Source organism: Lepidochelys kempii, chromosome 1 (genome assembly GCF_965140285.1).
Source record: "Lepidochelys kempii isolate rLepKem1 chromosome 1, rLepKem1.hap1, whole genome shotgun sequence".
Lineage (NCBI taxonomy): Eukaryota > Metazoa > Chordata > Testudines > Cheloniidae > Lepidochelys > Lepidochelys kempii.
Genome location: NC_136380.1, coordinates 247979869 through 248002988, shown reverse-complemented (window position 1 = coordinate 248002988; position 23120 = coordinate 247979869). Strand labels below are relative to the sequence as shown.

General features: G+C 43.8%; 1 protein-coding gene across 5 annotated transcripts in view; it reads left to right on the top strand.

Moving 5' to 3' along the window:
- The window catches only part of DGKI (diacylglycerol kinase iota), a 280987-nt gene that overhangs the window by 235274 nt on the left and 22593 nt on the right, over nt 1-23120 (top strand). For all 5 annotated transcript variants that reach the window (XM_073322101.1, XM_073322083.1, XM_073322075.1 and 2 more), the window contains one exon: nt 9364-9389. In XM_073322101.1, the coding sequence (XP_073178202.1) occupies nt 9364-9389 (26 nt within the window). The remainder of the gene's footprint in view (nt 1-9363; nt 9390-23120) is intronic.

Genomic DNA, 23120 nt, shown 5'->3' with positions numbered 1-23120 from the left:
GGATTTAAGAACCCAGTGTTAGGCACCTGTTTTTGAAAATCTTGTCCCCTCAGTTTCCCTTTGAGTTTCAAGTATTAACGATCCCCAAAACACTAAATGAAACTCCTATGTTTGTTTTGGGATAAAAAAAAACAACAGTTTAGCGTAGTTTGCAGGTTCTTTATAACCCCTAAACTGGCCTAGGTTCACTCAGAACTCAGCCTAGGTTCATCAAGAGGATTGTGAACATTAGCTGAATCTAGCCTGAGGGTCAGGTTTGTAATTAGGTGAATCCAGCTCTTGCCTACTGCTGCTGTTGTGTGTGGAGTGGTGGGGGTAATTTGTTTTTATCTAAGTTTGCAGCACATTAAATCTGTTCCAAAGCAGCTTTCAGACCTTCTTGATGGCTTTGCAGTTACTAAACAATTCCTTTTTGGGCCAAATCAAAAGCTTATGGTGATGACAAAAGGTTATCTGGGCAGAGGTGGTGCTCGCCCATGGGGGGCCCTAAGCAGGAATATTCCTCCCCTGCCCCCAACACATACTAATAATTAATAGGAGGCCCCTTTTTGCTGCTCAGGGCCCTAAGCAATTGTTTAGTCTGCTTATGCCTAGCGCAGGCTCTGGAAAAGGTCATTCACACAACATCCTTAGTCATGCAAGGGAATCCAATGAATTTACCACCAGATTGATTGCTGCCTTTTCTCAGCTTCCCAGAGCAAGCTGAGTAACCTACATACCCTTCACCTCTTCATTGCCCCCCTTCTCATGGTTTTGAATGGGTAGCAGAACTCTTTGGCCTTATATTCCTGCTAGTATGTCATTCCGCCTGCATATAGGACTGAACCATATTCTCCGACTAGAGTTACCTCCCTATCAGCTGCCTTTTTTCTCCCTGCCCCTTGTCTCCCACCACTGTCCATGACTCATCAGTCAGATCAGTGAGAATTTTAACGCCCATTGAAGTCAATGGGTATCCTTCCACTGCTTTCAATGGGGCTTTGGATCAGGCCCAGACTGAACAGATGTTTCACCTTCCCTCTTTTAGAACACGTCTTGATTAGGACTTGAGCAGCAGGGTGAATAGGGTGAAGGGAAGAACCTCACATAGCTCTGTATTGATCCTGCTAGTCATTTGGGGAGATCCTTCCTTTCAAAAGGAGCGGCATCAGAGTCTTCCTCAGCCAACAGCATAAAACTGAAGGAAGTGTAGGTGTACAAGGTACTCAGAGGAATCTTCCCCTCCTGGTCTCAGGGGAAAATATCTGCTTTGGAGAGTATTCCCCTCTTTTTCAGAAGGTAGCTTATGGAGCTGTTTCAGCCTGTTTCTGTTAAAGCATTGTTAACTGTTGCTTTCTATCCTTGCATCTTTCTCCTGGCCTTTCCCTGTTTGATTACCATTGAATGGAAATGTCCCTACTCCCCTAGGTGGCAGTAAAACTTCAAGTATCGCCAGTTTGTTCCGCACCCTTCCCTCCATCCTGTTCAGCTTGCAAAATCATTATAGTGGGGAGAGAAATAATACAAATTGCAAGAGTAAAAAAGTGAGATAGCAGTGGAAAAGAGACGAAACAATATGAAAGGCACAAATGCTCTGGAGAAACAGAGAGAAATACTTTGGAGCTGCACTTATTTTCATGAGACATTTCCACTAAGCAGCATTGGACTGGGCTTTTGAATGTTAGGTTGCCTGCAAACAGTTCAATTCAATGTCTGCATGTGTGGATGGAGACAGAAGTGAAAGGAGGGAAGGGAAATGCCCCCCAAAATTAGATCACTACATTTAATAAGAAGCACTGAGCTATCTGTATTGTTTGTCCAGATGATCTGGAAATCCCTGAATGAATGTCTGCAAATTGGCAAATAATTGTACAGTTCTTCATTTGAATGGGATTTTGTTTGATGCATGGAGCTTTGTTGATCAGGAGTTTTCTTTATTTACTGCTTTAAGCTGTGTTGCCATTATCTTAGAGAAATAGATTAAAGGAAGGAAGGAAAGACAGACAGACTGGTTGGCTTCTGAGAAAGTGCAGTGGAAGAGCTCCAGCAGATTCCTAGCTTCTCACAGCAGAAGGCGCCGTAGAGAGTAGATGCAGGTCAAAAGTGCTTCATGTGGAGAAACTCACAATTATTTGGTTCCACTATTTCCCACCAGTTGCTATTGCAGGAATAATTTTGGTGACAGTCTGACCAATACGTCTAGTTCAGTTCCGCCTTTCCCAGTAGGAGGTGCTGCATGGAATGGAAGATTGAGCAGCTTCTCCAGCCTGACTGTCTCCCATCAGGAGGTGCGGTATAACACACTGGTAAAATGCTAGCTATGGGAGCTCACAGCTACTCCAGTCCCCGACTGTATCAGTGACAGGTTGTCATAAATATAAAGGGAAGGGTAAACCCCTTTGAAATCCCTCCTGGCCAGGGGAAAGCTCCTCTCACCTGTAAAGGGTTAAGAAGCTAAAGGTAACCTTGCTGGCACCTGACCAAAATGACCAATGAGGAGACAAGATACTTTCAAAAGCTGGGAGAGGGAGAGAAACAAAGGGTCTGTGTCTGTCTGTGTGCTGGTTTTTACTGGGGATAGACCAGGAATGGAGTCTTAGAACTTTTAGTAAGTAATCTAGCTAGGTATGTGTTAGATTATGATTTCTTTAAATGGCTGAGAAAAGAATTGTGCTGAATAGAATAACTATTTCTGTCTGTGTATCCTTTTTGTAACTTAAGGTTTTGCCTAGAGGGGTTCTCTATGTTTTTGAATCTAATTACCCTGTAAGATATCTACCATCCTGATTTTACAGGGGGGATTTCTTTATTTCTATTTACTTCTATTTTTATTAAAAGTCTTCTTGTAAGAAAACTGAATGCTTTTTCATTGTTCTCAGATCCAAGGGTTTGGGTCTGTGGTCACCTATGCAAATTGGTGAGGCTTTTTATCCAACATTTCCCAGGAAAGGGGGGGTGCAAGTGTTGGGAGGATTGTTCATTGTTCTCAAGATCCAAGGGTCTGGGTCTGTAGTCACCTAGGCAAATTGGTGAGGCTTTTTACCAAACCTTGTCCAGGAAGTGGGGTGCAAGGTTTTGGGAAGTATTTTGGGGGGAAGGACGCGTCCAAACAGCTCTTCCCCAGTAACCAGTATTAGTTTGGTGGTGGTAGCGGCCAGTCCAAGGACAACGGGTGGAATATTTTGTACCTTGGGGAAGTTTTGACCTAAGCTGGTAAAGATAAGCTTAGGAGGTTTTTCATGCAGGTCCCCACATCTGTACCCTAGAGTTCAGAGTGGGGGAGGAACCTTGACACAGGTGCAGGTGCCAAGGTGTGGGGGAGCTCGCACATTGAATAACGTTTAATATGTTAAACCTTCTCCTTGATTAAAACTGAGGTCTGAGTGAATTAGTTTAAATCAGGAAGGAGATTTACAGTTCTGAAGATATATGCAAAAACATAAAATGAAAGGAAACGGCTTTAGTCTAAAGCATCCCTTCCCTCCCCTCCCCCCGCAGCCCACTACCTTTAGTTACTGGAAAAAATAGAGTGCGTTAGTAAGTTTACAGCATTACATCATTTAAGTAGAGAAAAGTGTGTGTGGGGGGGAGGTCATAGGAAAACAATGTAAGTGCTGCACACAGATTGCTATTTGGCCTTTAAATTGTGAGCAGTTTGTTTTAAGTAGCCCTGGTGCAAATGATTTCAGTTGCAGGTTTATTAATAAAAATAGCTGTTTTTCATCAGCTTGGTGTTTGTTTCTCTAGGGGCTTTAGTCTTCAAGAAAAAGGTACCTGTTTACTGAAATTTTGTTAGAATTTACCTGTCGGAGGCTGGCTGGGTTTCTCTAGGTTCTCAAGCCCCTGTAGACAGAGCTCTACATCACAACACTCCCCATTTTCCCTTCTTACAAATAAATGTTCCCTTTCCTACCCCTCCAATGCTGAATAAACCTCACGACCGCAGATTGAAAAGAGCGTTTGGAAATAGCAGCTGTAAGTGCTTGGCTGATTGTGGAATGTTTACATGACTTGAAGGTGCCCTGGCCATACTGGAGATTAATCCTGTGAGAGGGCCTGATCCAAAGCCCAGTGGAGAGACTCCAATGAGCTTTGGATCATACCCTTAATCCCTGGGCCCTGATGCTATGTTGAGGGCAGGTGAACACCATGCTTCTCATGGCACAGACTGTTTAATTTCCTGGAGGTGTCTATTATGATAACTAACTGTTTTTTTTTAAATGATTATTATTCAGGTCTTTTTAATGCACTGCTAAATCTCTGTCTAGCTTGCTGTGATAGTGATTGTACGGGGTACATTTAAATATATATACATGCAAAATGTGCACTTGTGCTTACAAAAGGGATAATTGTGCAGTCAACTCACAGTTTCCCCTTGTATATTGGTGATTGCAAGTGCAATTACCCATTCGGGGGCATGCTGTGCACCGTGCAGTACAGAGGGGAACTCAACTGTCAGAGACCCATTAAAAGGAGAATGCAATATGTGGAAAGAAAGGAGGCTACATGATAGCACCACCTCTCTTCTTCCCACATCCCTAGCACAGCCATCTTTGTCCGCTCTATAACTAACACATCAGAGCATTGCTCTGCACAAACACAGATGTGGCAAGCCAGGGAGTGGGAGAGGTGTTAGGGAAATAGACTCTCCAAGTGGCATCTTTCTCAAGGCGGTGGCACTTTACCTTACAGTTGGCATCACTAGTTATTGCTATCCTAGAAATAAGCATCTATAGGCATTGTCTTCCTACTGTTTTTGGTATATGTATATTCCATTAAAATGGTGGTGTTACGACACGGTATCCCTCTGGGGCTGAACTTTGACATTTTATCCCGATCTGTATCCTTCAGAAAAGCTGCAGTTACATCCCTATCCAGCTGGAAATCAAGGGCCAAATTCTCTGTTGAATTTCCCAGAATTCACCAGCTTTTTCAGCTTTTGGGTAGCCAGGCAATGACAGAAATGTAAGACTGTCATAAATATAAAGGGAAGGGTAAACCCCTTTGAAATCCCTCCTGGCCAGGGGAAAGCTCCTCTCACCTGTAAAGGGTTAAGAAGCTAAAGGTAACCTCGCTGGCACCTGACCAAAATGACCAATGAGGAGACAAGATACTTTCAAAAGCTGGGAGGAGGGAGAGAAACAAAGGGTCTGGGTCTGTCTGTAGTCGTCTTGGCCAGGGACAGAACAGGAATGGAGTCTTAGAACTTTTAGTAAGTAATCTAGCTAGGTATGTGTTAGATTATGATTTCTTTAAATGGCTGAGAAAAGAATTGTGCTGAATAGAATAACTATTTCTGTCTGTGTATCTTTTTTGTAACTTAAGGTTTTGCCTAGAGGGGTTCTCTATGTTTTTGAATCTAATTACCCTGTAAGATATCTACCATCCTGATTTTACAGGGGAGATTTCTTTATTTCTATTTACTTCTATTTTTTATTAAAAGTCTTCTTGTAAAACACTGAATGCTTTTTCATTGTTCTCAGATCCAAGGGTTTGGGTCTGTGGTCACCTATGCAAATTGGTGAGGCTTTTTATCCAACATTTCCCAGGAAAGGGGGGGTGCAAGTGTTGGGAGGATTGTTCATTGTTCTTAAGATCCAAGGGTCTGGGTCTGTAGTCACCTAGGCAAATTGGTGAGGCTTTTTACCAAACCTTGTCCAGGAAGTGGGGTGCAAGGTTTTGGGAAGTATTTTGGGGGGAAGGACGCGTCCAAACAGCTCTTCCCCAGTAACCAGTATTAGTTTGGTGGTGGTAGCGGCCAGTCCAAGGATAACGGGTGTAATATTTTGTACCTTGGGGAAGTTTTGACCTAAGCTGGTAAAGATAAGCTTAGGAGGTTTTTCATGCAGGTCCCCACATCTGTACCCTAGAGTTCAGAGTGGGGGAGGAACCTTGACAAAGACCAAGGCTCACTTTGTTGGTACTACAGAGGGGAAGTAGGGAGCAGTGGAAATATCAAGATCTGTGGGTCACGGTTCTGTTAGAGGAGGATGAAGCAAAGCCTGCTTTGCCTGTCAAGACACACACAATCTGGTCTTTGTTTTCCTAGGCATACCAGAAGAGATCTCTCCTCCTCACCAACAACTCTGTTACAGAGCAAATATTCACTAAATATTTTGCTGCTCTTCTGTTTTGCTGTCCTGGACAGCTGCCTTCTCTGCCCTGTATTGTAGAGCTATCCTTGCTCAGAAGAATGAATTCATGAAGATCTTGTTTCATGCAAGCTGTATACACCTAGGCTTTTGCTCAGCGTCACTGGCGTAGGGCAACTAACTTCTTTGCATCAGGGACATTCTTCTCTCTTCTCTCCTTTCCTTTTAATGCAACCAGGTTCTATGAGTTGCAGCTTGATTCTTTAGCTCTCCTTGTTTTGTTTATTTTAATAGACTCTGGCTCATGCTGCAGCTGCACTGCATCAGTCAGCTGGTGCTAAGCAGCTGAATAGCCAGTGGATCCAGCCAGCTGAGAATTCCTTCTACATGGAGGAATCCTTCGGTGGCAAAGTACCATCGCATTTTATATGTCACAACCCTACCCAGTCTGCAGCGCAGGGGGTGTGGCCAGAAAATGGCTGCATCCGGCTGATCCCCAGCCCCTCTTGGCTCTGGGGCAACTGGGCGTAACTTAAAGCAGCCATTAGGCTTAAGGCCACTTTTTTTTCCCGCCTTTCTCCAGTCCTGTGATGAGCATAGTTTGGTTGGACCAGAAGATCTGGCAGAGAATGACTAAGTATTTAACAATTTAGGATGGATTTTCCAAAGTGATCGGTATTGGCCTAACTCAGCTCCTAGTAAAGTCACTGGTAAAACACCATTGGTTTTAGTGGGACAAAGTTAGGCCAATGCTGAAAATCCCAGCCTTACACTATATAGACTGCAAGGAATAAAACAATGCTAAAAGAGACCAAACTCCTCACACTCGTTACAAAAAACAAACAAGCTCACCTACAAAAAAACAACCCTTCTGCAGCCCATCAAGTGAAAACAATAATAATGTCTGTCATATATTGCTTTTCATCCATAGATCTCCAAGCACTTTTCAGAGGTGCACACACATCACCATTATTTTTAAAAATGATAAATACAAGTCTTGTGCTTGCTAAAGTGGTCTCCTGCTGTGTATGTGCATTCTCTCTTGCTTGCTGTATTTTTTAACTTGTGGGTGCTTTAGAGATAATAGCATATGTCTTCCCAGGTGTAATCTAACTGAATTATGGGATAGTGTGTCCTGTTTTGTACTGTTGCTTTCCATAAGGAAAGTGATAAACTTGTGTGACTAAGAAAAAAACAAAAAGAATAAATGGCTCAATTTGGGTGAAACCACTTCAGCAGGTGAGGTGTCAAGATAAAACAGCTGAGAATTCTGGAGAGGGTCCTATCTGTAAATATTTGCTTGGCTATATCTTTCTAAAAGGAGAGTGGAATTGTACCTGTTGGTATCTGCAATCCTACATCACTTAGCCTTCTATGTTTGCAGAATTTTATTCCTTACTGGGGACATGTGGGAAGAAGGGAATATACTGTGAAAGGGACAATTACTGCTTAATGCTGGGGGGGGCCGTTCAAATGTTTAATATTTTGGATGCTATTCTCTGGTTTACCTACAGTCTTACCATGTTGCATAGAAATTATTGGAATGGCAGGATATACCTGGCCTGTTTGGCTGCAGAGGACATAGCTAGGATGTTTCAGTAGCAGTCAGAGAGTTTAACAGTCGCAGCAGGTTGATACACTGGATATTGGCGTGGTCGTAATCTTCATTAGGCAATCTGATTTTTTCCTTTATTTTCTCTAATTGAGTGTAACTCTTTCCTCTCTTTCCCTGCAAAGCTCTTCTTTTTAAAAAGTAAAAAAAATACAAACCTCATTAGAGAAGTTTCCTTCTTTCCTCTCCATCTTTAATGTTTGCGCCTACACATATGCCAATCTGACTCTGATGCCCTATAGTCCTTCATCCTGAGACCCCTGTTATAGAAGGAGATCGTGTCTCCTCCCTCGATTTCTTTATTCCTCTGAATTCAAAGCTTTTAACCCCTCTATCCTCACTTGTTACTCCCACACACATACTCCTTTTGCTCCTGTTATGTTTTCTGTTCCCCCACCCCATACCATGAGATGCTTTCTTGACTCTAGCTTTGATCACCTTGCCTGCAATGCTGACATTTGTTTAATCTTGCTAATCTGTAATGTTTGTGCATCAGTGTAAAATTAAACTATGTCAGAAAGAAAACAGAAGCCTTACCATGCTAGCGGTTAACTCCTGTGTTATCTTGGCAGCAAGAATGTGCATTTACTTTAAAGTCACCTTGTGGGAATGGCTCAGGTGATGGTCTGACCCACAGTACGCTGCCAAACTGAGTTTAAATAGCCAAAGCATGTCCAAAATTTGTGCACATGGCTAACCCCAGCCCTGCTTCCCATGCTAATATGTTGGGAGAAAAATGAAGTACAGTACTTTACATTAATTTATGTGTGCTATTTTTTATTTTTGATCACAGGTGATGGAGGATAAGATCTTCACCTGGTGTACACTGGGATAGTTCTGCTAATGTAAGGCAAGCTATCCTTATGTACACCAGCTGAGGACCTGACTAGCTGACCACACTTCATACCTCATCACTCTTGGAATGTTTTCAAACCTTTCAGTCAGTGGTTGTATATCCCCTCAATCCCCAGAACCCTGCTCTTGAGTTGTATTATACAATAGTTAACTGTATCCAAAGTTTCAGCAGATCTATTTCATGGGCTCTTTATTATCTAAACTTATATACATTGCTCCTGTTAAAATGCTCCCATCTTCTGTGACTTACTGCTAGTGCTTTTACACTATCCCCTGCTAGGAGAATCTGGGGCTATACATTCTGTGAGTTCTTCTGCAGCCATTACTCTTCCATTAGTCCCTCTAACAACCCAACCTGGGGAGCTCTCCAAACAGCCAGCACTCCTTCACAATTCCCTGCAGTGACTCCTGGTGGGATTGGAGAACTACTTTCTCACCATGACCATTATTCCTCAGATATTTCCAACCCTGACACCTGCTTGGAGATCCCGAGACTGCAGTAGGTGTGTGCTTCTCGCACTGTTAGACCCTACAGAAACTCTTGCTAAGCGCTGAAGTAGCTATGAGCCGCCTCACAACCAGCCCAGCACTGTGGTTCTATTCCATAAAACTGCTCTGGCTGGGAGGGCTTGCTCCTGAAATAGTTTGAGAGCTCCCTTCTTGTCACCCCTCTTACAGACATTCTTACTGAGAGAAGCTGGGATTGGAATATCTTAGCTCCCTCATATCCAACATGCCTGCACCATTTTCTAGGGTGACACCGAACCCTGTCTGCAGCCTTTTCATCATACAAAAGATTGACTGATCTTTGTTGTTTTCTTCCAGGCCACCCGTCTCTTCAGAAGATCAAGGTAAGATCCTGTTTTATTGATGTTGATGAAGGATTAAAAAATGGAACAGAAGACCAGTTAGGAAGCTGTGTTTGATAATCCCTGTGATGGAGAAAAGCAACCTTGCAAAGATAGCACTTTGATGTTCATATTTAGTTCATCTGTAACTTCAAATTCATATCGGTTAAAGTTCAATTTAGTAAAAGCCAAGTCTGAGTTTAGGTCTTTACTCCGAATTCTGCAAAATGAATTTTGCTCGACTAAACTTGGGGCACTAAAAGCGTTTGCAGTGTGATTCGTGTATCTCAACACCACTGGGACTCGGCCTAGGGGGGAAAATGTACATGCTCAAAAGAGTTTGCATGGGTTAGATGAGGATCAGCTAAACTATTATGACTGTTAGGGGAGAGGCAGCATACACTAGAAGGTGAAGAGAATGAGTATGTTTGGTTTTTGCTTTCAAGCTAGTTTGGACTACCACTAAAACCAGTTTGGTGGTCTTGTATGTTTGTTCTCTCAGAACACCTATGGATTTTAGCACAATTGATGGTTTCCACATGTAAGAATCCAAGGTTAGTTGCAGGTGAAGATGCATTCATTAATAAAGTTGCACGGGAACCCAGGACTGGAATAAAAGGGGATGTTGCAGATCAGAAATGAAGTGCATTGGCAGAGCTGCATGGGAGATCAGGAACAGAAGAGAAGGAAGGTCAGAACTGGGGCCTATCAAGAGTGAGAACTTAGGAATGGAAAACACAGGTGTGATGTTGGTCAGGTGTGAGGAGCATAAAGAAGTAGTCATATGGAGACTCAGGAATGGAACAGAAAGAGGTGTTACAGGCTAGGAATTAAGTTCATTGGTAACTTGTGGGGTTACAGGAATAATGTAAGTTAGCAGCAACTACTGGATTCTAGCCAGTGCTGCCTGAAGAAGAACTGTAATGTTTAATAGTTAAATTAGTTGTTCGGAGACTGAGTCTCAGAGACTGATTCTCAGATTCACAGTTCTGACAGTGTAAAGGGCCCTTGAAGTGGGAGTAAATTACCAGTGCCAGATTCATGAAAAGGGGCCTTAATATAAATAAGAATCAGGCTGTCTGTGTGTTTGTAGTTCTATTTTAAGCCAGTACTAAACAATATGGAGATGGAACTTCCGTATCCCTATTTAGAAAGTGTAAAAGAGCCACTGAATGTCAGTCTTTATCCATATTTTTGACATTCTAACAGTGTTGGTTTATTGTGTCGCATTGCATTACATTATGATTTCAGATGCAAAATCATGCATGCTACTGCACCCGCAAAACCACTATGTAATTCCATTCATTTAGTGTCATGCTCAAACAGAACTTAATCTCTCCTGTCCTATCCTGAAATATTTGGCAGATAAAGTAGTTACCAGCTTGACATAATTTGCTGAATTACCTCTGAAGATTTGTACACAATCTTGGGGCACAAATGAAGTGAGTTTGGTAGTCTTCTCTGGCTGCCAGTGCGTATACTTCATAAGATAACCACACCATTTCCCACAGTGCAGGACAAGTGTTAGTCATTGCTCAACAAAGGCCCAGGACTGGATTAGTAAGGAGTGTTGCAGGTCAAGGCTGAGTGCACTGAGAGTGTTGTAGGAAGGTTAGATTTGAGAGGCATTGACTAAGTGTTGTGGGGGCCCACAACTGTAATTAACAAGGAATTTTGCAGGGCACCATTGAAGTGCATTGGCAAAACAGTATGAGGAAACCTTGTATAGCACCCAGCTGCACTGTACTTGGTTCTAGGCAGAACTCTTAAGTCCAGCAAATGCCAGTAAATTAACACACAGACACAAATAAGTGTTAAAAATCTCCTTCCTCTTCTTGAAATGACATTTCCCGATAAAGAAAGTGCCCTCTCTTTCCTTCCCCACCACTCAAGCTGGGGGTATTGGAGCCTGGCAAAATTTGAACACCACCCCCCTACACTCCAATGCTCAGGAGAAACATTACATTTTAATATGGATTTCTGGGACCTGGTCTTGAACTACTTGTCAGTGGATAAGCTCATCAATGATTAATTGTACTTGCTTATAGGTTTTGCTTGCATTTATTCTATTAATGGAGCAACAGACATTGTATGGTCTATTTCTTTATGATCATCTAAACTTTAATCTCTAAATACTTTCCCCTTTCCTAACTCATTCCTTTCTCCTTTCACGGTTTTTATTGTTTCCTTCTTCCCACAAATACCTTTCACCTGTGCCTACGGTACAAGTCTTCATTTTGATCAGTATCCTTAAACACTCCAAAAATTAAAAAAGCCTGCTTTGAAATGGAGTATTAAAGCCACCCCACCCCCACTGCCTATCATACCATGGTCTTTACAGGTTCTGTGTGGTAGAAGTGGAATATCTATTTGAATTTGTCAGCACGAAGCAATGGAGTAAGTTTAGCTTATCAGCATCCTGCTTGAAGCATAACAGAATTTTTATGCTCTGTTGCCTCTTTGGAGGAGAGGCTGGATGCCCTGGACACACTCTTAACTCACTGTACAGTCCTAAATGTATCAAATATTGGAGGGCTCCCAAGTGGAATAACAGAGATGATGTAACTTCATGAAAGCCATAAATTTAGAGCCAAGCTTGCCATTCAATCCACTGTGACCGAGTATTGCAGCACCATGGTAGGTAAGATTACTCACTACTCTGAGAACCCTTTTCTAAACAGTGGCTGTGGGAGGGTCAAGGACAGAGTTTAATCCCTTCACTCTGTATTCTCTGCCTTAATGATTTTATTTCAGACATCGAGAGGTATATTTTCACTAAAGTGGGATTTCAGGATTTAGCTATGTGACTCTCTTTCTTAATAGTCAGCACTCAGCTGTATGCCCATTCACCATGTTGAAAATATACCTCTCAACAGTGCTTTAATGCTGTTTCTTTTAATAACCTGATAATGTTTTGAGTTACACAGTGGGGCTTGATCAATTTTAGAAATGTGTTAACTGGAATGGTGACATAAAGTAGGGGGTCATACTTCAATTTCTCCCCTTTGCATAATCCTGCCTCTCCCTAGCACCGTGGTCACTTTCTAGTAGTACCTCAGAACTGGCTTTCTGATGGCATTGCTTCTTGGCTGTTACTGAGATGAGGTGCTGTCTCTGGTGTGATCCATATCCTGTTTTTACTTCGCATTTTGCCTCTGATCTCTTTTTTCCCCCTTTAATTTCCATTCTTATTTTCTCTCCCACTATTTTCCTTTGTACCTCATGTCTTTGCCATCCTTCCACCTCCTCACTGCCATGTCTGTCCTTTTACTTGTCCTTTCCCTTGGTGATCTATTCCATTCTAGTCTGTATAGATTCTTGTACCACCCTGCTCACTTTGGTATCTGAGTGTCCTCTTCCTCTTCCATCCTCAGTCTCCACATTAAATGATTCTAGCATGAATTGCAAGCAGAAGTTCTTGTGTCTGTACTATTACAGAAGTGCTACCAGTATCTAGTATTGAATGCAAGTAGCACTTCTCTTAATCCCTACTAGGACAATGCATCATGCTGTCTTCAAAGGGAGTGGGGATAAAGCACCATCAGTCTGGAACTGTGCATCCAATGAACACCCACAATGCTCCTTATTGTGGATGCATGTTAAAGGCACGTGTATCAACTACAACACAAGGCCATTTAGTTCTTGACTCAGAAAGGGAAACAGTGGCTTGCAATAAAAGTGCCTCCTTAAGGTCTTGCAAGGGACTGCACAACCGCTGTAGGAGTCTGACATGCATGTTTGAACCATAAACTTTGTTTTTCTATTTTAAAAAAAAACGAGATGACTGTTCTTACTCCCAGGCTATAGAGTCATTCTCACGTTTGTGCTCTCTCTTTGCCCCAAATGACTCTGACTCCGAGAGAGAGAGAGAGACTGACTCACTCTATAGTCTGGTGGTCACAGCGCTCACCTGGGAGGTGGGAGACCCAGGATCCATTCCCCCTGCTGTAGCGACTCTATCCAGAGTGCAATAGCTTCAACAGGCGAGACTGAGGGAGCCCCAGTCAGAATATCCCATAGCGTGCACCTGAGAGGTGACCAAATCTCTTCTCCCCCTTAGGTGAATGGGGGACTTACCAGGGTCTCCCACATCCCAGGTGAGTTCTCTAGCCACCAGGCTAAAAGTGATAAGGGAGTTCCTGTTTCTGCTGCTTTGTGTGAACTCACCTGAGGGGCCCAATCTGGGTAGGCAGTCGCTGAGCACGTTTATTGTATTGGGCCCATCCCACAATGTAGGTGTCTGAACACCTGTCTTCCCCTGGTTTGTGAATCGCTCTGGGGCTTTGGTGGGAGATGCCTAGAGTGAGGTGTTGTGCACATGCCCAGAGCCAGAAACATAGGCACCTAGGGAACTTCTACTGCAAAAATGTAGGCATCGAGTGAGTTTAGGTGCCTACAGGGTTCTGCAGGAGTTTTGTATATCACAGTCGTCCCAAAACTGGGACTTAGGCACCTAAAACAGGGACGTAGGCGCCTATCTCCTTTGGTGCACTTGGGCCCAACATTGTTTACTCACTATCCACCTGAGTCAAATTTTGACATGGAGATGACAAGTTTTGTATCCCAGTAATTGTCCCTTCATTTAGTTACCCCTATTGTTGCTCAATCCTTGAAAATTGTGCTTTGCCTTTTTTTTCTTTTAGCAGGCATGACAACACATTCTTTGCTGCACCAGCAGCATTTCCAGTGAGCTGTTATTTTGAAGTTCACCCTCTTTTCTTGGGAGTAGGTTCTGAGTCCACAAGGGAATAGGACATAAATGGGAAATGAATTAAGATGAGAATAATAGATTGAAAGGAGTTTGGAGCCAGTTTTCTTAATGCACTCTAATAATTATTTGTGAAGGGAGAAGATAGAGGATGATTTTCTGTTTAGAAAGGCGTCTGGAGACACTAAAAAATGTTTAATACCCTGGCAGGAGTTAGTTTTTAGTCTCTCTGAATCTGGACATGCTCTCTGCAGTATTTTCAGGCTGGCTGATGCAGAGTCATTTAATGCTGCTTGTAACAGGGTAGCATCCCCCTTAAGGGCTGGTGCTAGTCAACTCTGATTACAGAATGAGGCATACCTGGAAGAGATCATTGTGCTCGCCCTATAAAGAACAGCAGGAGGCTTCAATGAAGGGGAGAGGAGGAATAATAATCATTAATAAAAAATAATAATGATGCTCAAGGATTAGAGATGTCTAAGAGTGAGAAGGCTCTAGAATAGAGTCAGGACTGAGACTGCAGCCAGACAGGGCCTAGGAAGGGCCTGCCAAAGCAGGAAAGGCCCTAGGCAGAAATGCCTAGGTGGAGGAAGAGAAACCTTTGGTTTTTGTGGACTTTTGGATGGACTTGAAAACTTTATTTTGAATGTTTGTTAATTTAATAAAGCAGAACATAAGAAGGGATGGGAGTGAATGAAAGTGTTTTTTGAGTTTACTGAACAGTCCAAGTGGGGAAACTGAGGCAGACTACCTGTAGTGAGACCGTAGGCCATTAGGGGGCGCATGGGAGGCGGCTGGTCCTTCTACATGTTAGGAGTATAGTGGAGTTTTAACAATGGGTCTTTGAATTAGTGTCTAGTTGAATAACCTGGATGCTTTTAGAAAGAGGTGCAAGATATACCTATTTCCCCAGGCCTTCCCAACTGCTCCTATGCCTGTAAGACAGCAGGTGCTGCCTCCCAGGGATGGTGTGAGTACTGTTGAGAAGCGATGCAGAATGCAGTGTGGGCACCAGCACCGTCAAATGAAAGAAGCTTCCCGAACTATAGAGAAAGTAAATCCTCTCAGTGGCATCCCACTGAAGCTTTGGGAGGTAATGAAAAACCTCCTGGCAAAGCAGGGTTTATTGGGGGGGGGGGGGCGAGGGGAGGGAAAGGTATTGAAGAACACCCCAGCACTCCCCACCCTCATCCTAGACATGTCTACATTGCATCTGGGAGCGAGCCTCCAGGCCCAGGTCTACAGACTTGCTTCCTGGGTCTGTGCTAGCATACTAAAAATAGCTGCACTCCAGCTCAAGGCAAAACATCAAAGCAATGTCTGCACAGCTATTTTTATCAGGCTAGAGTGAGCCCCACAAGCCCCACTGTGGGCCGAGGCTGGGAGGCTCCCAGATGCAATGTAGACCTATCCACTGAGGCCTGGGTGGGGGCTGGGCTGAAGAGGTTCCCAATAGTGCTTGCACTGTGGGAAGGGGGTGAAAAGCTCATGGCTGACTTGTATCCAGGAAAAGCAGGTAGTTATGCAGAAGATTCTGCATATAGCTCCTGGGGGAGGTGGGGAGAGAAGATGTGATTGATTTTTCTCTTGAGGGTTAATAGGTTGAATTGATTTCTGCAGGAGCAGGAATGGGGATGGGGCATCATTAGGTTGATTTACTGATTTAGTCTGTTTGAGTTGATATGTTGTTTGGCTGGGGTATTTTTTGCTTTTGGGGGTTGAGTCTGTGACTTTGAATTGACATATCAAAACAATCCCTCTTCAGAGCAACAAATCAGTTCTGGCTAGGGCTCCATTCAGGCAAATCTTTACCCCTTTCCTCAGGCCTTGGGAAAGAGACGCCTGACACCTGGTTCTTCACCCACCTCACCATATCTCAGGAGGACCTGCAAGGAGATTCTTCACCTTCCCGCCCGCATAGGCCTCCAGGGAAGAGGGTCCATTGCCAACATGTTTTTCAGTGCCGTCCTCAGGCCTTGGTCAGGGTGGAGGGGGTCTGCTGGGACATTCTCCAACAGCTTCCGCAGGCTGCTGTGGGGTGATGGATTTCTGGGAGAATCTTCTTGCTTCAAGCAGGGGTAGCTTCTTACTTTCCCTGGGGTCAGCACCCACAGACTGTTCTTGGCTATTCTTCAATGCTACCTGCATCCCAGAACATAAAGCAAGTAGTGAGAAGCCTGTCTCTGTTCCTGATCTCTTCGTAACCTTGTGGGCCAGTCCAAACCTGAGCCTCACTCCCTTGGGCCATAGTCTGTCAGAGGTCCCCTCATTTCTCTCTTCCATTAAATCATTGGGCATCCAAAGTTTGGTGTTAGTGTGCAAAGGGATGTTCTTCTCAGGAATTCTGCTCCACTTTTAACTCTCCTGTTCACACTGAATGGAGGGTTGTGTAAAGAAATAAAATAAAACCCCAAACCTCTTAGTGTTAGTAAAACTGGGCTGGGGGCAGGGAGGGAAGAGAGAGGAAAAGCTGTGCTCTAAATGCCAAATACCCTCAAAAGAGCGATGGATGGTTTCACACAGCTCCTACTGAGAGGCTGTAGACTTCAGGGTGAAGTCGCAGCCATTCACACAGCAACAAATTAAGATGTCTTGGAATGCTTTCTCTGAACAAATCAAAGAGAGCACAGCAGGGGAGGCTCCTGACTGCAGGTATTTACTTTGAGTAATTAACTACTTAGGGAAGAAAGCACTCTAAAAGTGTGTCCCTGGCCAGCCCCAATCGTCTGTTGCTTGGGGAATCAGAGTTCAGAAGTTGAGCTTATTCCTTAATTCTCCAGGTCAACAGAAGCTGGGATTGTACATGTAGCAGGAGGAAGGGCCTCACATCGCTCTGTCGGGACCCTTTGCAGCTGGCTCGCGAGTAGTATTGATCTTTCTTAAGTATTTCCAAGGTGCCTCTCATCATGGAATCCTATATAGATTCCTATAGAGGGATGGAGGGCCAAGAGGGAGACATGGGTAGCCTTTCTGAGAAGGCAGGACAGGCCTGGTGAGTATAAGGGCTCAGAATGAGGAGTAAAAGAGAAAAATGGGGGTAATTTCCCAAATATGGCTTATTTCTTCATCCCAGAAGTAAGTATATGAACAAGGCATACATTGTCAGAGTGAGAGAATATCCAGATCTAAGCAGAACTCAGTGATGGAAAGTCCTTAACACATGGATTTTTCTTTTCATCGCTCTTTCTGACAGTGAGCAGTGCCTCTGCTTAGGATCCTATCACAGTGCCAATGTTAATTTAAAAAAAAAAAAAATCAACAGGCCTGCAAAAAATTAAATGCTTGAACTGGTTTGCAAATTGTTTAGGGTCATATTGTGAAACCCTTCTCTATTGATGAACAGTTACTCACTGAGTATGGACAGGCAGACACAATGCACAGCAGGGCCAGACGTCGGGTTGCAAAGGCCTCTGGGGAGAAGAGAGGCCTCTAATTTCAGTAGGACTGCTTGTGTATGCAGTTGTCCACTGATGTGCGTAAGGGGGGAAATGGTCTGGCCCTTAACTTTCTTTGCTTTCTGTCTTTTTTCTTAAATAAAAAATGTCATTGTTTAATTATTCTGCTTAAAGTTCTCCCCTTGCCAAAGTAATGCCACTCTGATAAAGTGCCTGGATTTAGCCAGCTAAAATCCTCCTGGTCTGCATTCTTGCTTGGTCAGGAACATTTTCCTCCATTTCATCACTCCTGAAAGTGACATTAATTGTTCCTGTCTTGGTTTAAAAAACAAATAGCTTTCTAGGATACAGTGAAGATGCCAGCCAGATGTAGAGTGACTATTTCCTATGCTGAATATGGGACACCTGGTAAAAATACTCGTATTCAAGCGAGTTCAATGGCAATCAATCAGAACTATGCAGTACAAACATTCAAATTAACATCAAGTCGACTGAGCCCCTGTTAAAAAGAAATAAAAATAATCCAACTATGCAGTATTTACCTTCTTACCTTTAAGGCTTTTGGGTTCACACACACAAAGTGGGGGGTGACTACCTACCTGGCGCTCTCTGCCCTCCATGCCTGGCTGGGCCCCCGGGACGCACCAGCTCTTCTGGTACCTGGTTCCACATCTTCCTGAGGCAACATGGGCGGTGGGGGCAGGCGTAGGGTCACATGCTCCCCCTCCCCAGATTTCTACCAGGGTTCACATCAGAATGTGGCCAGCAGCAGCCTCTCAGCACTGTGTGGGAGGGAAGGGACGAGATGGGGAAGGGATGACCTGGCCCATGTCTTTGCAGAGCTCATCTCTTCTCCCCACCACCCCCCTCTCCTGTGTGGCTGGAAGCAGCTTGTCCCTGCCTGCCTGCACAGTGTCAAAAGGCAGCTAACACCTCCAGGCTCCTACTGGCCACCAACATAGCCCAACTGCCTCCGGCTACAGCGTGGGCAGGAAGGGGTTTAGCCTAAGGATGCATTGGGCACCAGGGAACCTGACTGCAAGGGCTTCAGGGAATCCGGCCAGAGGTTTCTCAGCAGGGGAGGGTGTCTAGGGGATGGAGCAGCCCCATGGTCCCTGGGGGCAGGACCCAGGGCTGGGGGGGTGAAGAGGGTGCTAGGCTCCTGTTCCAGGAGCACATAAAGGGCCGATGGGTGGGTAGCAGAGGCGACACATAACAGGCCGCTGCCTGGCGCCTGCCCACACTCACCAGCCACTGCAGCATGCAGCCACCACTGGCCTTAAATGGGATGGGGGGCAGAGCCAGCATGCAGCAGGGGCTGCACTGACAGATCAGCAGGGCGATTGGCTGGCCTCGCACGCTGCATCTTTGCCCCTCCACCAGCCTGTCACACCCACCCCCATCATTGGCCACTGGACCGCCCCCCACTGCCGGTGGGCAGGCAGCTGGTGAGCAGGGATCCGGCCAGCAGCAGGACCTGCCAGTACTGATGGGATACCTGCAGGAGGGCTTAAATACAGGACTGCCCCTTTAAAAACGGGACATCTGGTCACCCTAACCAGATGGTACTGTCTCTATCTGCAACTGTTCTTTGTTTCTTGGACCATTTACACAGAATGTCCTTCTCCTTTGTTGTCATCTCTTCCTTTGGAAAGCTATTTGGAATTGCCCCATGCAAGAAGGGAAAGCATCACCTCACTATCAGCCAATCAAGTACTTCCATTCCTTAGCCATCCCTACACTCTTATCTCAACACCAGCTGCGCTCTATAGGAGCGTTCCAGGACAGATTCTCATTTATACCAAGGCCCCTTTACACTGCTCTGGCAGTGTAAATGGGTCTTAAAATGGATGTAAATATAATTCATAACCATTTAAAGACCCTTTTATACTGCCAGAGAGGTGAGAAGGGGCCTTGGTATAAATGCGAATCTGGCCCTTCAGTTGTACAGCAAATGTGTGCGGCAGAATAGTGGTTGTTTTTTATTACCTCCCTATTCTAAGCAAACGGCTTGATACGATCTCTTGTTTGAAGCTAAAATGTTAAAAGGAAAAAGATTTCTGACATGTACTTATACCTACATTGAGCAATCGATGCTTTTCACATATTAAAAGTCTTATCTTATTCCCAAATTAGTTGGCAGATGCACTGAAGCCTGTGTTAGCACTTGCCTTTAAATTGCTTATGAAGAAGATGGTTTCTTAGCTAAGAGGCAGCCACAAACATTGATGAGAAATTTATACCATTGTGTGCAATCCAAGTTGCAGATCTTATTAAAAGAGGACTTAGTCACAGGACTGACATCTTCCAAAAATGGTCTCTCAAATTGCAGAAGCAGAATGTGCATATGTACTCATTTGCATCTATAAATGGGTTAGTCAGGCATGCTATTTTACAGGATTTACATATGAAGATGGCTGCTCTGTGCATGGATGTTTTTTGTTTGGACAATTATAAAGGAAAATTTAGCCCTGAGAGTGCTGAGAAGGGCAAATTAGTGTGTCCTTCACTCGGCATATGGTATGCACCATTATAGCAACAACCCACAAGAGGAAATTCCCTAGCTGGCGGTTGTTGCATGTCTTTGGTATTCTTACCCCTTTTGAGCCTGAGGAGTTAGCCTATATTTGGGGCCTTGCTGTGTTGTTTCTGTTAGCAGGTGAAATTGATTATTTAAGTTAGGTATTTTTTTTTTGTTCAGTCCTGTTTATTTACAAAGAATGTACACTGAACACTATAGAACCAAACAACAGAAGGCAGTTTCCTTGCTCAGAAATCCAAGTCTGTGTTTCTAACAAGTGCTGTGTCCAATAGAATCTCTATCCCTTGGCTTCCTCTCAGGGCCACTCTCACAATTGCTTCTTTTACCTTCTGCTGGCTTTCTGCCTCTCAGGGTATGTCTACACAGCTATGTAAGCCTAGGGTTAGTGGGACTTGAGTCAGCTGACCTGTGTCAGGGAACCCTGGGCTTGAGTGACTACATTACATTTTAACCCTAGAGTGGCAGGGTGGACTCGGTCCAGAGGCCCCTTGTGATGGCTGTCCCAATAGAACAGTGGTCCCCAAACTGGGTGGGTGGGGAGGGAGTGCCAGCTCCCCTTGGCTCCCAGCCGCAGCTCCCCCTTCCCCCCCGTCCCCAGCCACAACTCCAGCCTCCCAGGGATCCCTGGGAAGCTGTGGAGAAGTTTTGTGGCTGACTGCCACTCACCACTGAGTTTTGGGGTGGTGAGAGTGTTGGGGGTCATCCCTCCCTTGGCTGTGCTGAGCCAGGAGCTCTGCCACTCCTCCTCCCTATGGGGCAGCCGCTTAGTCCCCGGTCCACCCTCTGCTCCCCAACCTTGCCCTCCCTAGGGCTGTGTGTGCAGGGGCTCTTGTGACCAGGAAGCAGCTCTCTTTGCAAAAAGCTTCTTCTGATCGGTTTCCATTGAAAACCCTCCAGGATCTCTGATAGTGTGCTTGCAGACCAGTGTTCAGCAGACAATAGATTGACACTGACCTGAGCTGTAGCTGTTTGCAAAGGGAGGTGCACCTTCCCTTTGCAATAGAGTGCAATAGACTACACCACAGATTGGGGCAACTTCCTTAGTCCTCTCTATGCAGACAAACGAGCTATGGAATACTCCGGAGGACTTCTGGGACCCAAGTCAAACTGGGATTATGTGCACACAGGAAAGCAACAGGGCTCCGACCCTTCAGCCTTTCAGGGTTCTATAACCCTAGGTTTGAACCCTAGGTTAACACAATTGGTGTGTGGACACAAGGGGGGTTTGGCTTGAGCCTGGGCTCAAACCTGGGCTTACATTGCTGTGTAGACACATCTTCACACAGACACAAACAGCTTCAACCAAGCAATCCCTAGCAAACTCTCAGCCTGTATCCTTTAGCTTCTGTTTGGCTTTGCAAGGTATCCATTGCTTTGGGCAGTACTTCCTTTAGTTTCCAACTATCACTACAGAGGGGGACTCTTAATTGCTCCTTTCATTTAGCCACCCATCAGCTTTAACGATGTCTGTGACATCTATAGAGCAAAAGCCTGCTTGATGGGCAGCCATGAACACTTTCTAACATAACAGTACTAAGGCTTGAATTTCATAGTATTGGAGCTAATATGTCCATGTTATATCTTCAGATTTGTGGGCAGCCACTGAAGGCACCTAATTACAGTTAACAGATTTTGATGAATATAAAGGGGGTTTTTTTTATTCAAAATCTCTTTGCGAATGAGTCTCCTAGAGGTGAGCAACTTGATGTGGGTTTAACTAAACACTCAGAATTACAATTTCAGAATTCTGAAAAAAAAAAATCAACTGTCTTACCTTTCTGGTGTTCTCTGCATTGTAATAAATGATTTCCTTAATTATCCAAGTAATTATGTCAAAGAATAAAAGCAGTTGCTTTTTAAGTTGTTACAATTTGAAATGTACATTACATATGTAATGTACATATCTACCTTTCATTATCTATTTTATTTATTTATTGGCAGAGTTTTGGTATTTTTTTATAAAAATTTCTAAAATAAATTAAAATATTGAAGAGCGAGGAAAATTCTTGGTAATTTGGTTTGTAACACACAGCCCAATATAATAGTCAATTCTACATAATATTGAAGAATATTATGTAATTTCACTCTTTCATATTCGGTTTTCATCTTATCTGAATCCCTACAACCACTGAATGTACAAAGCTGCTACAATTAAGTGGCTGTGTTTACAGAGAAAATGATACATTTATAAATTACAACCTAAGTTGATCTCTCGCACACTGGAAAACTTAGCTTTCTGACAGAAAGAGAACTGCTATAAATTAATTGCTATAAATCTCATGGAAAATTGACACTGAAGACTTTTCTTATTATTATTTAGAATCCTACAAGTCCTTAGCTGGTAGGTAAAGTCCAACCAGGTAAAAAGAGAACAACACATTTCGGTTGCTATTCAGTTCAGCTTTTAACTTTTCAACATAAACAGTAATTGCTTTCAATTTTTAAGTTTATGAATTTCACACAGTCTACAGCAGCAGTCCTGAGTTCTAGATTGAGAATTTTCTGGCAGTTAATGATCAAAGTTAAATTTAAAACTTCCAAGAACCTGAACTGTATCACCTTCTGCAGTCCTGTCATACCTTGCAAGGTTGGGGCAAGTCGGTATTTCACGGTGAAACATTCAAGGAGTGCCTGAAGTATGTCCTGCAGGAAATGGTGTTGGTGAGTAAGTGCTGAACACCAGCATGGTATTAGAAGGCACTGTGCTGCTGGAGTACTGTCTTTCATATCAGAGGATGAAACAAGGTCCTGATCATATGTGGTCATTAAATATTTCATGTCACTTTTCAAAAGAATTGCAGATTTTATCTATCCCGATTTTTCTAGCCAAAGCTTAGGTAATTAAATTTTGCCTACACTGCCCCTGTAGTTAGACATGGTAGTCTTCATTTGCTGCTGTATAATGCTGTTATGCACTGTTAAATAGATAAGTTTTGTCCCAGAAGTGGTTTCATTTCAACCATGGATAAAATGATCCATTTGTAGAATGGGTACACTTCTAAAGTTTCGTTGGTTTGAAAGCTTCTATCCTTTCCAGTGATATATTTCCTAGCTCTTTCATGAGGAATGCCACTAGGAATGGTAGAAGC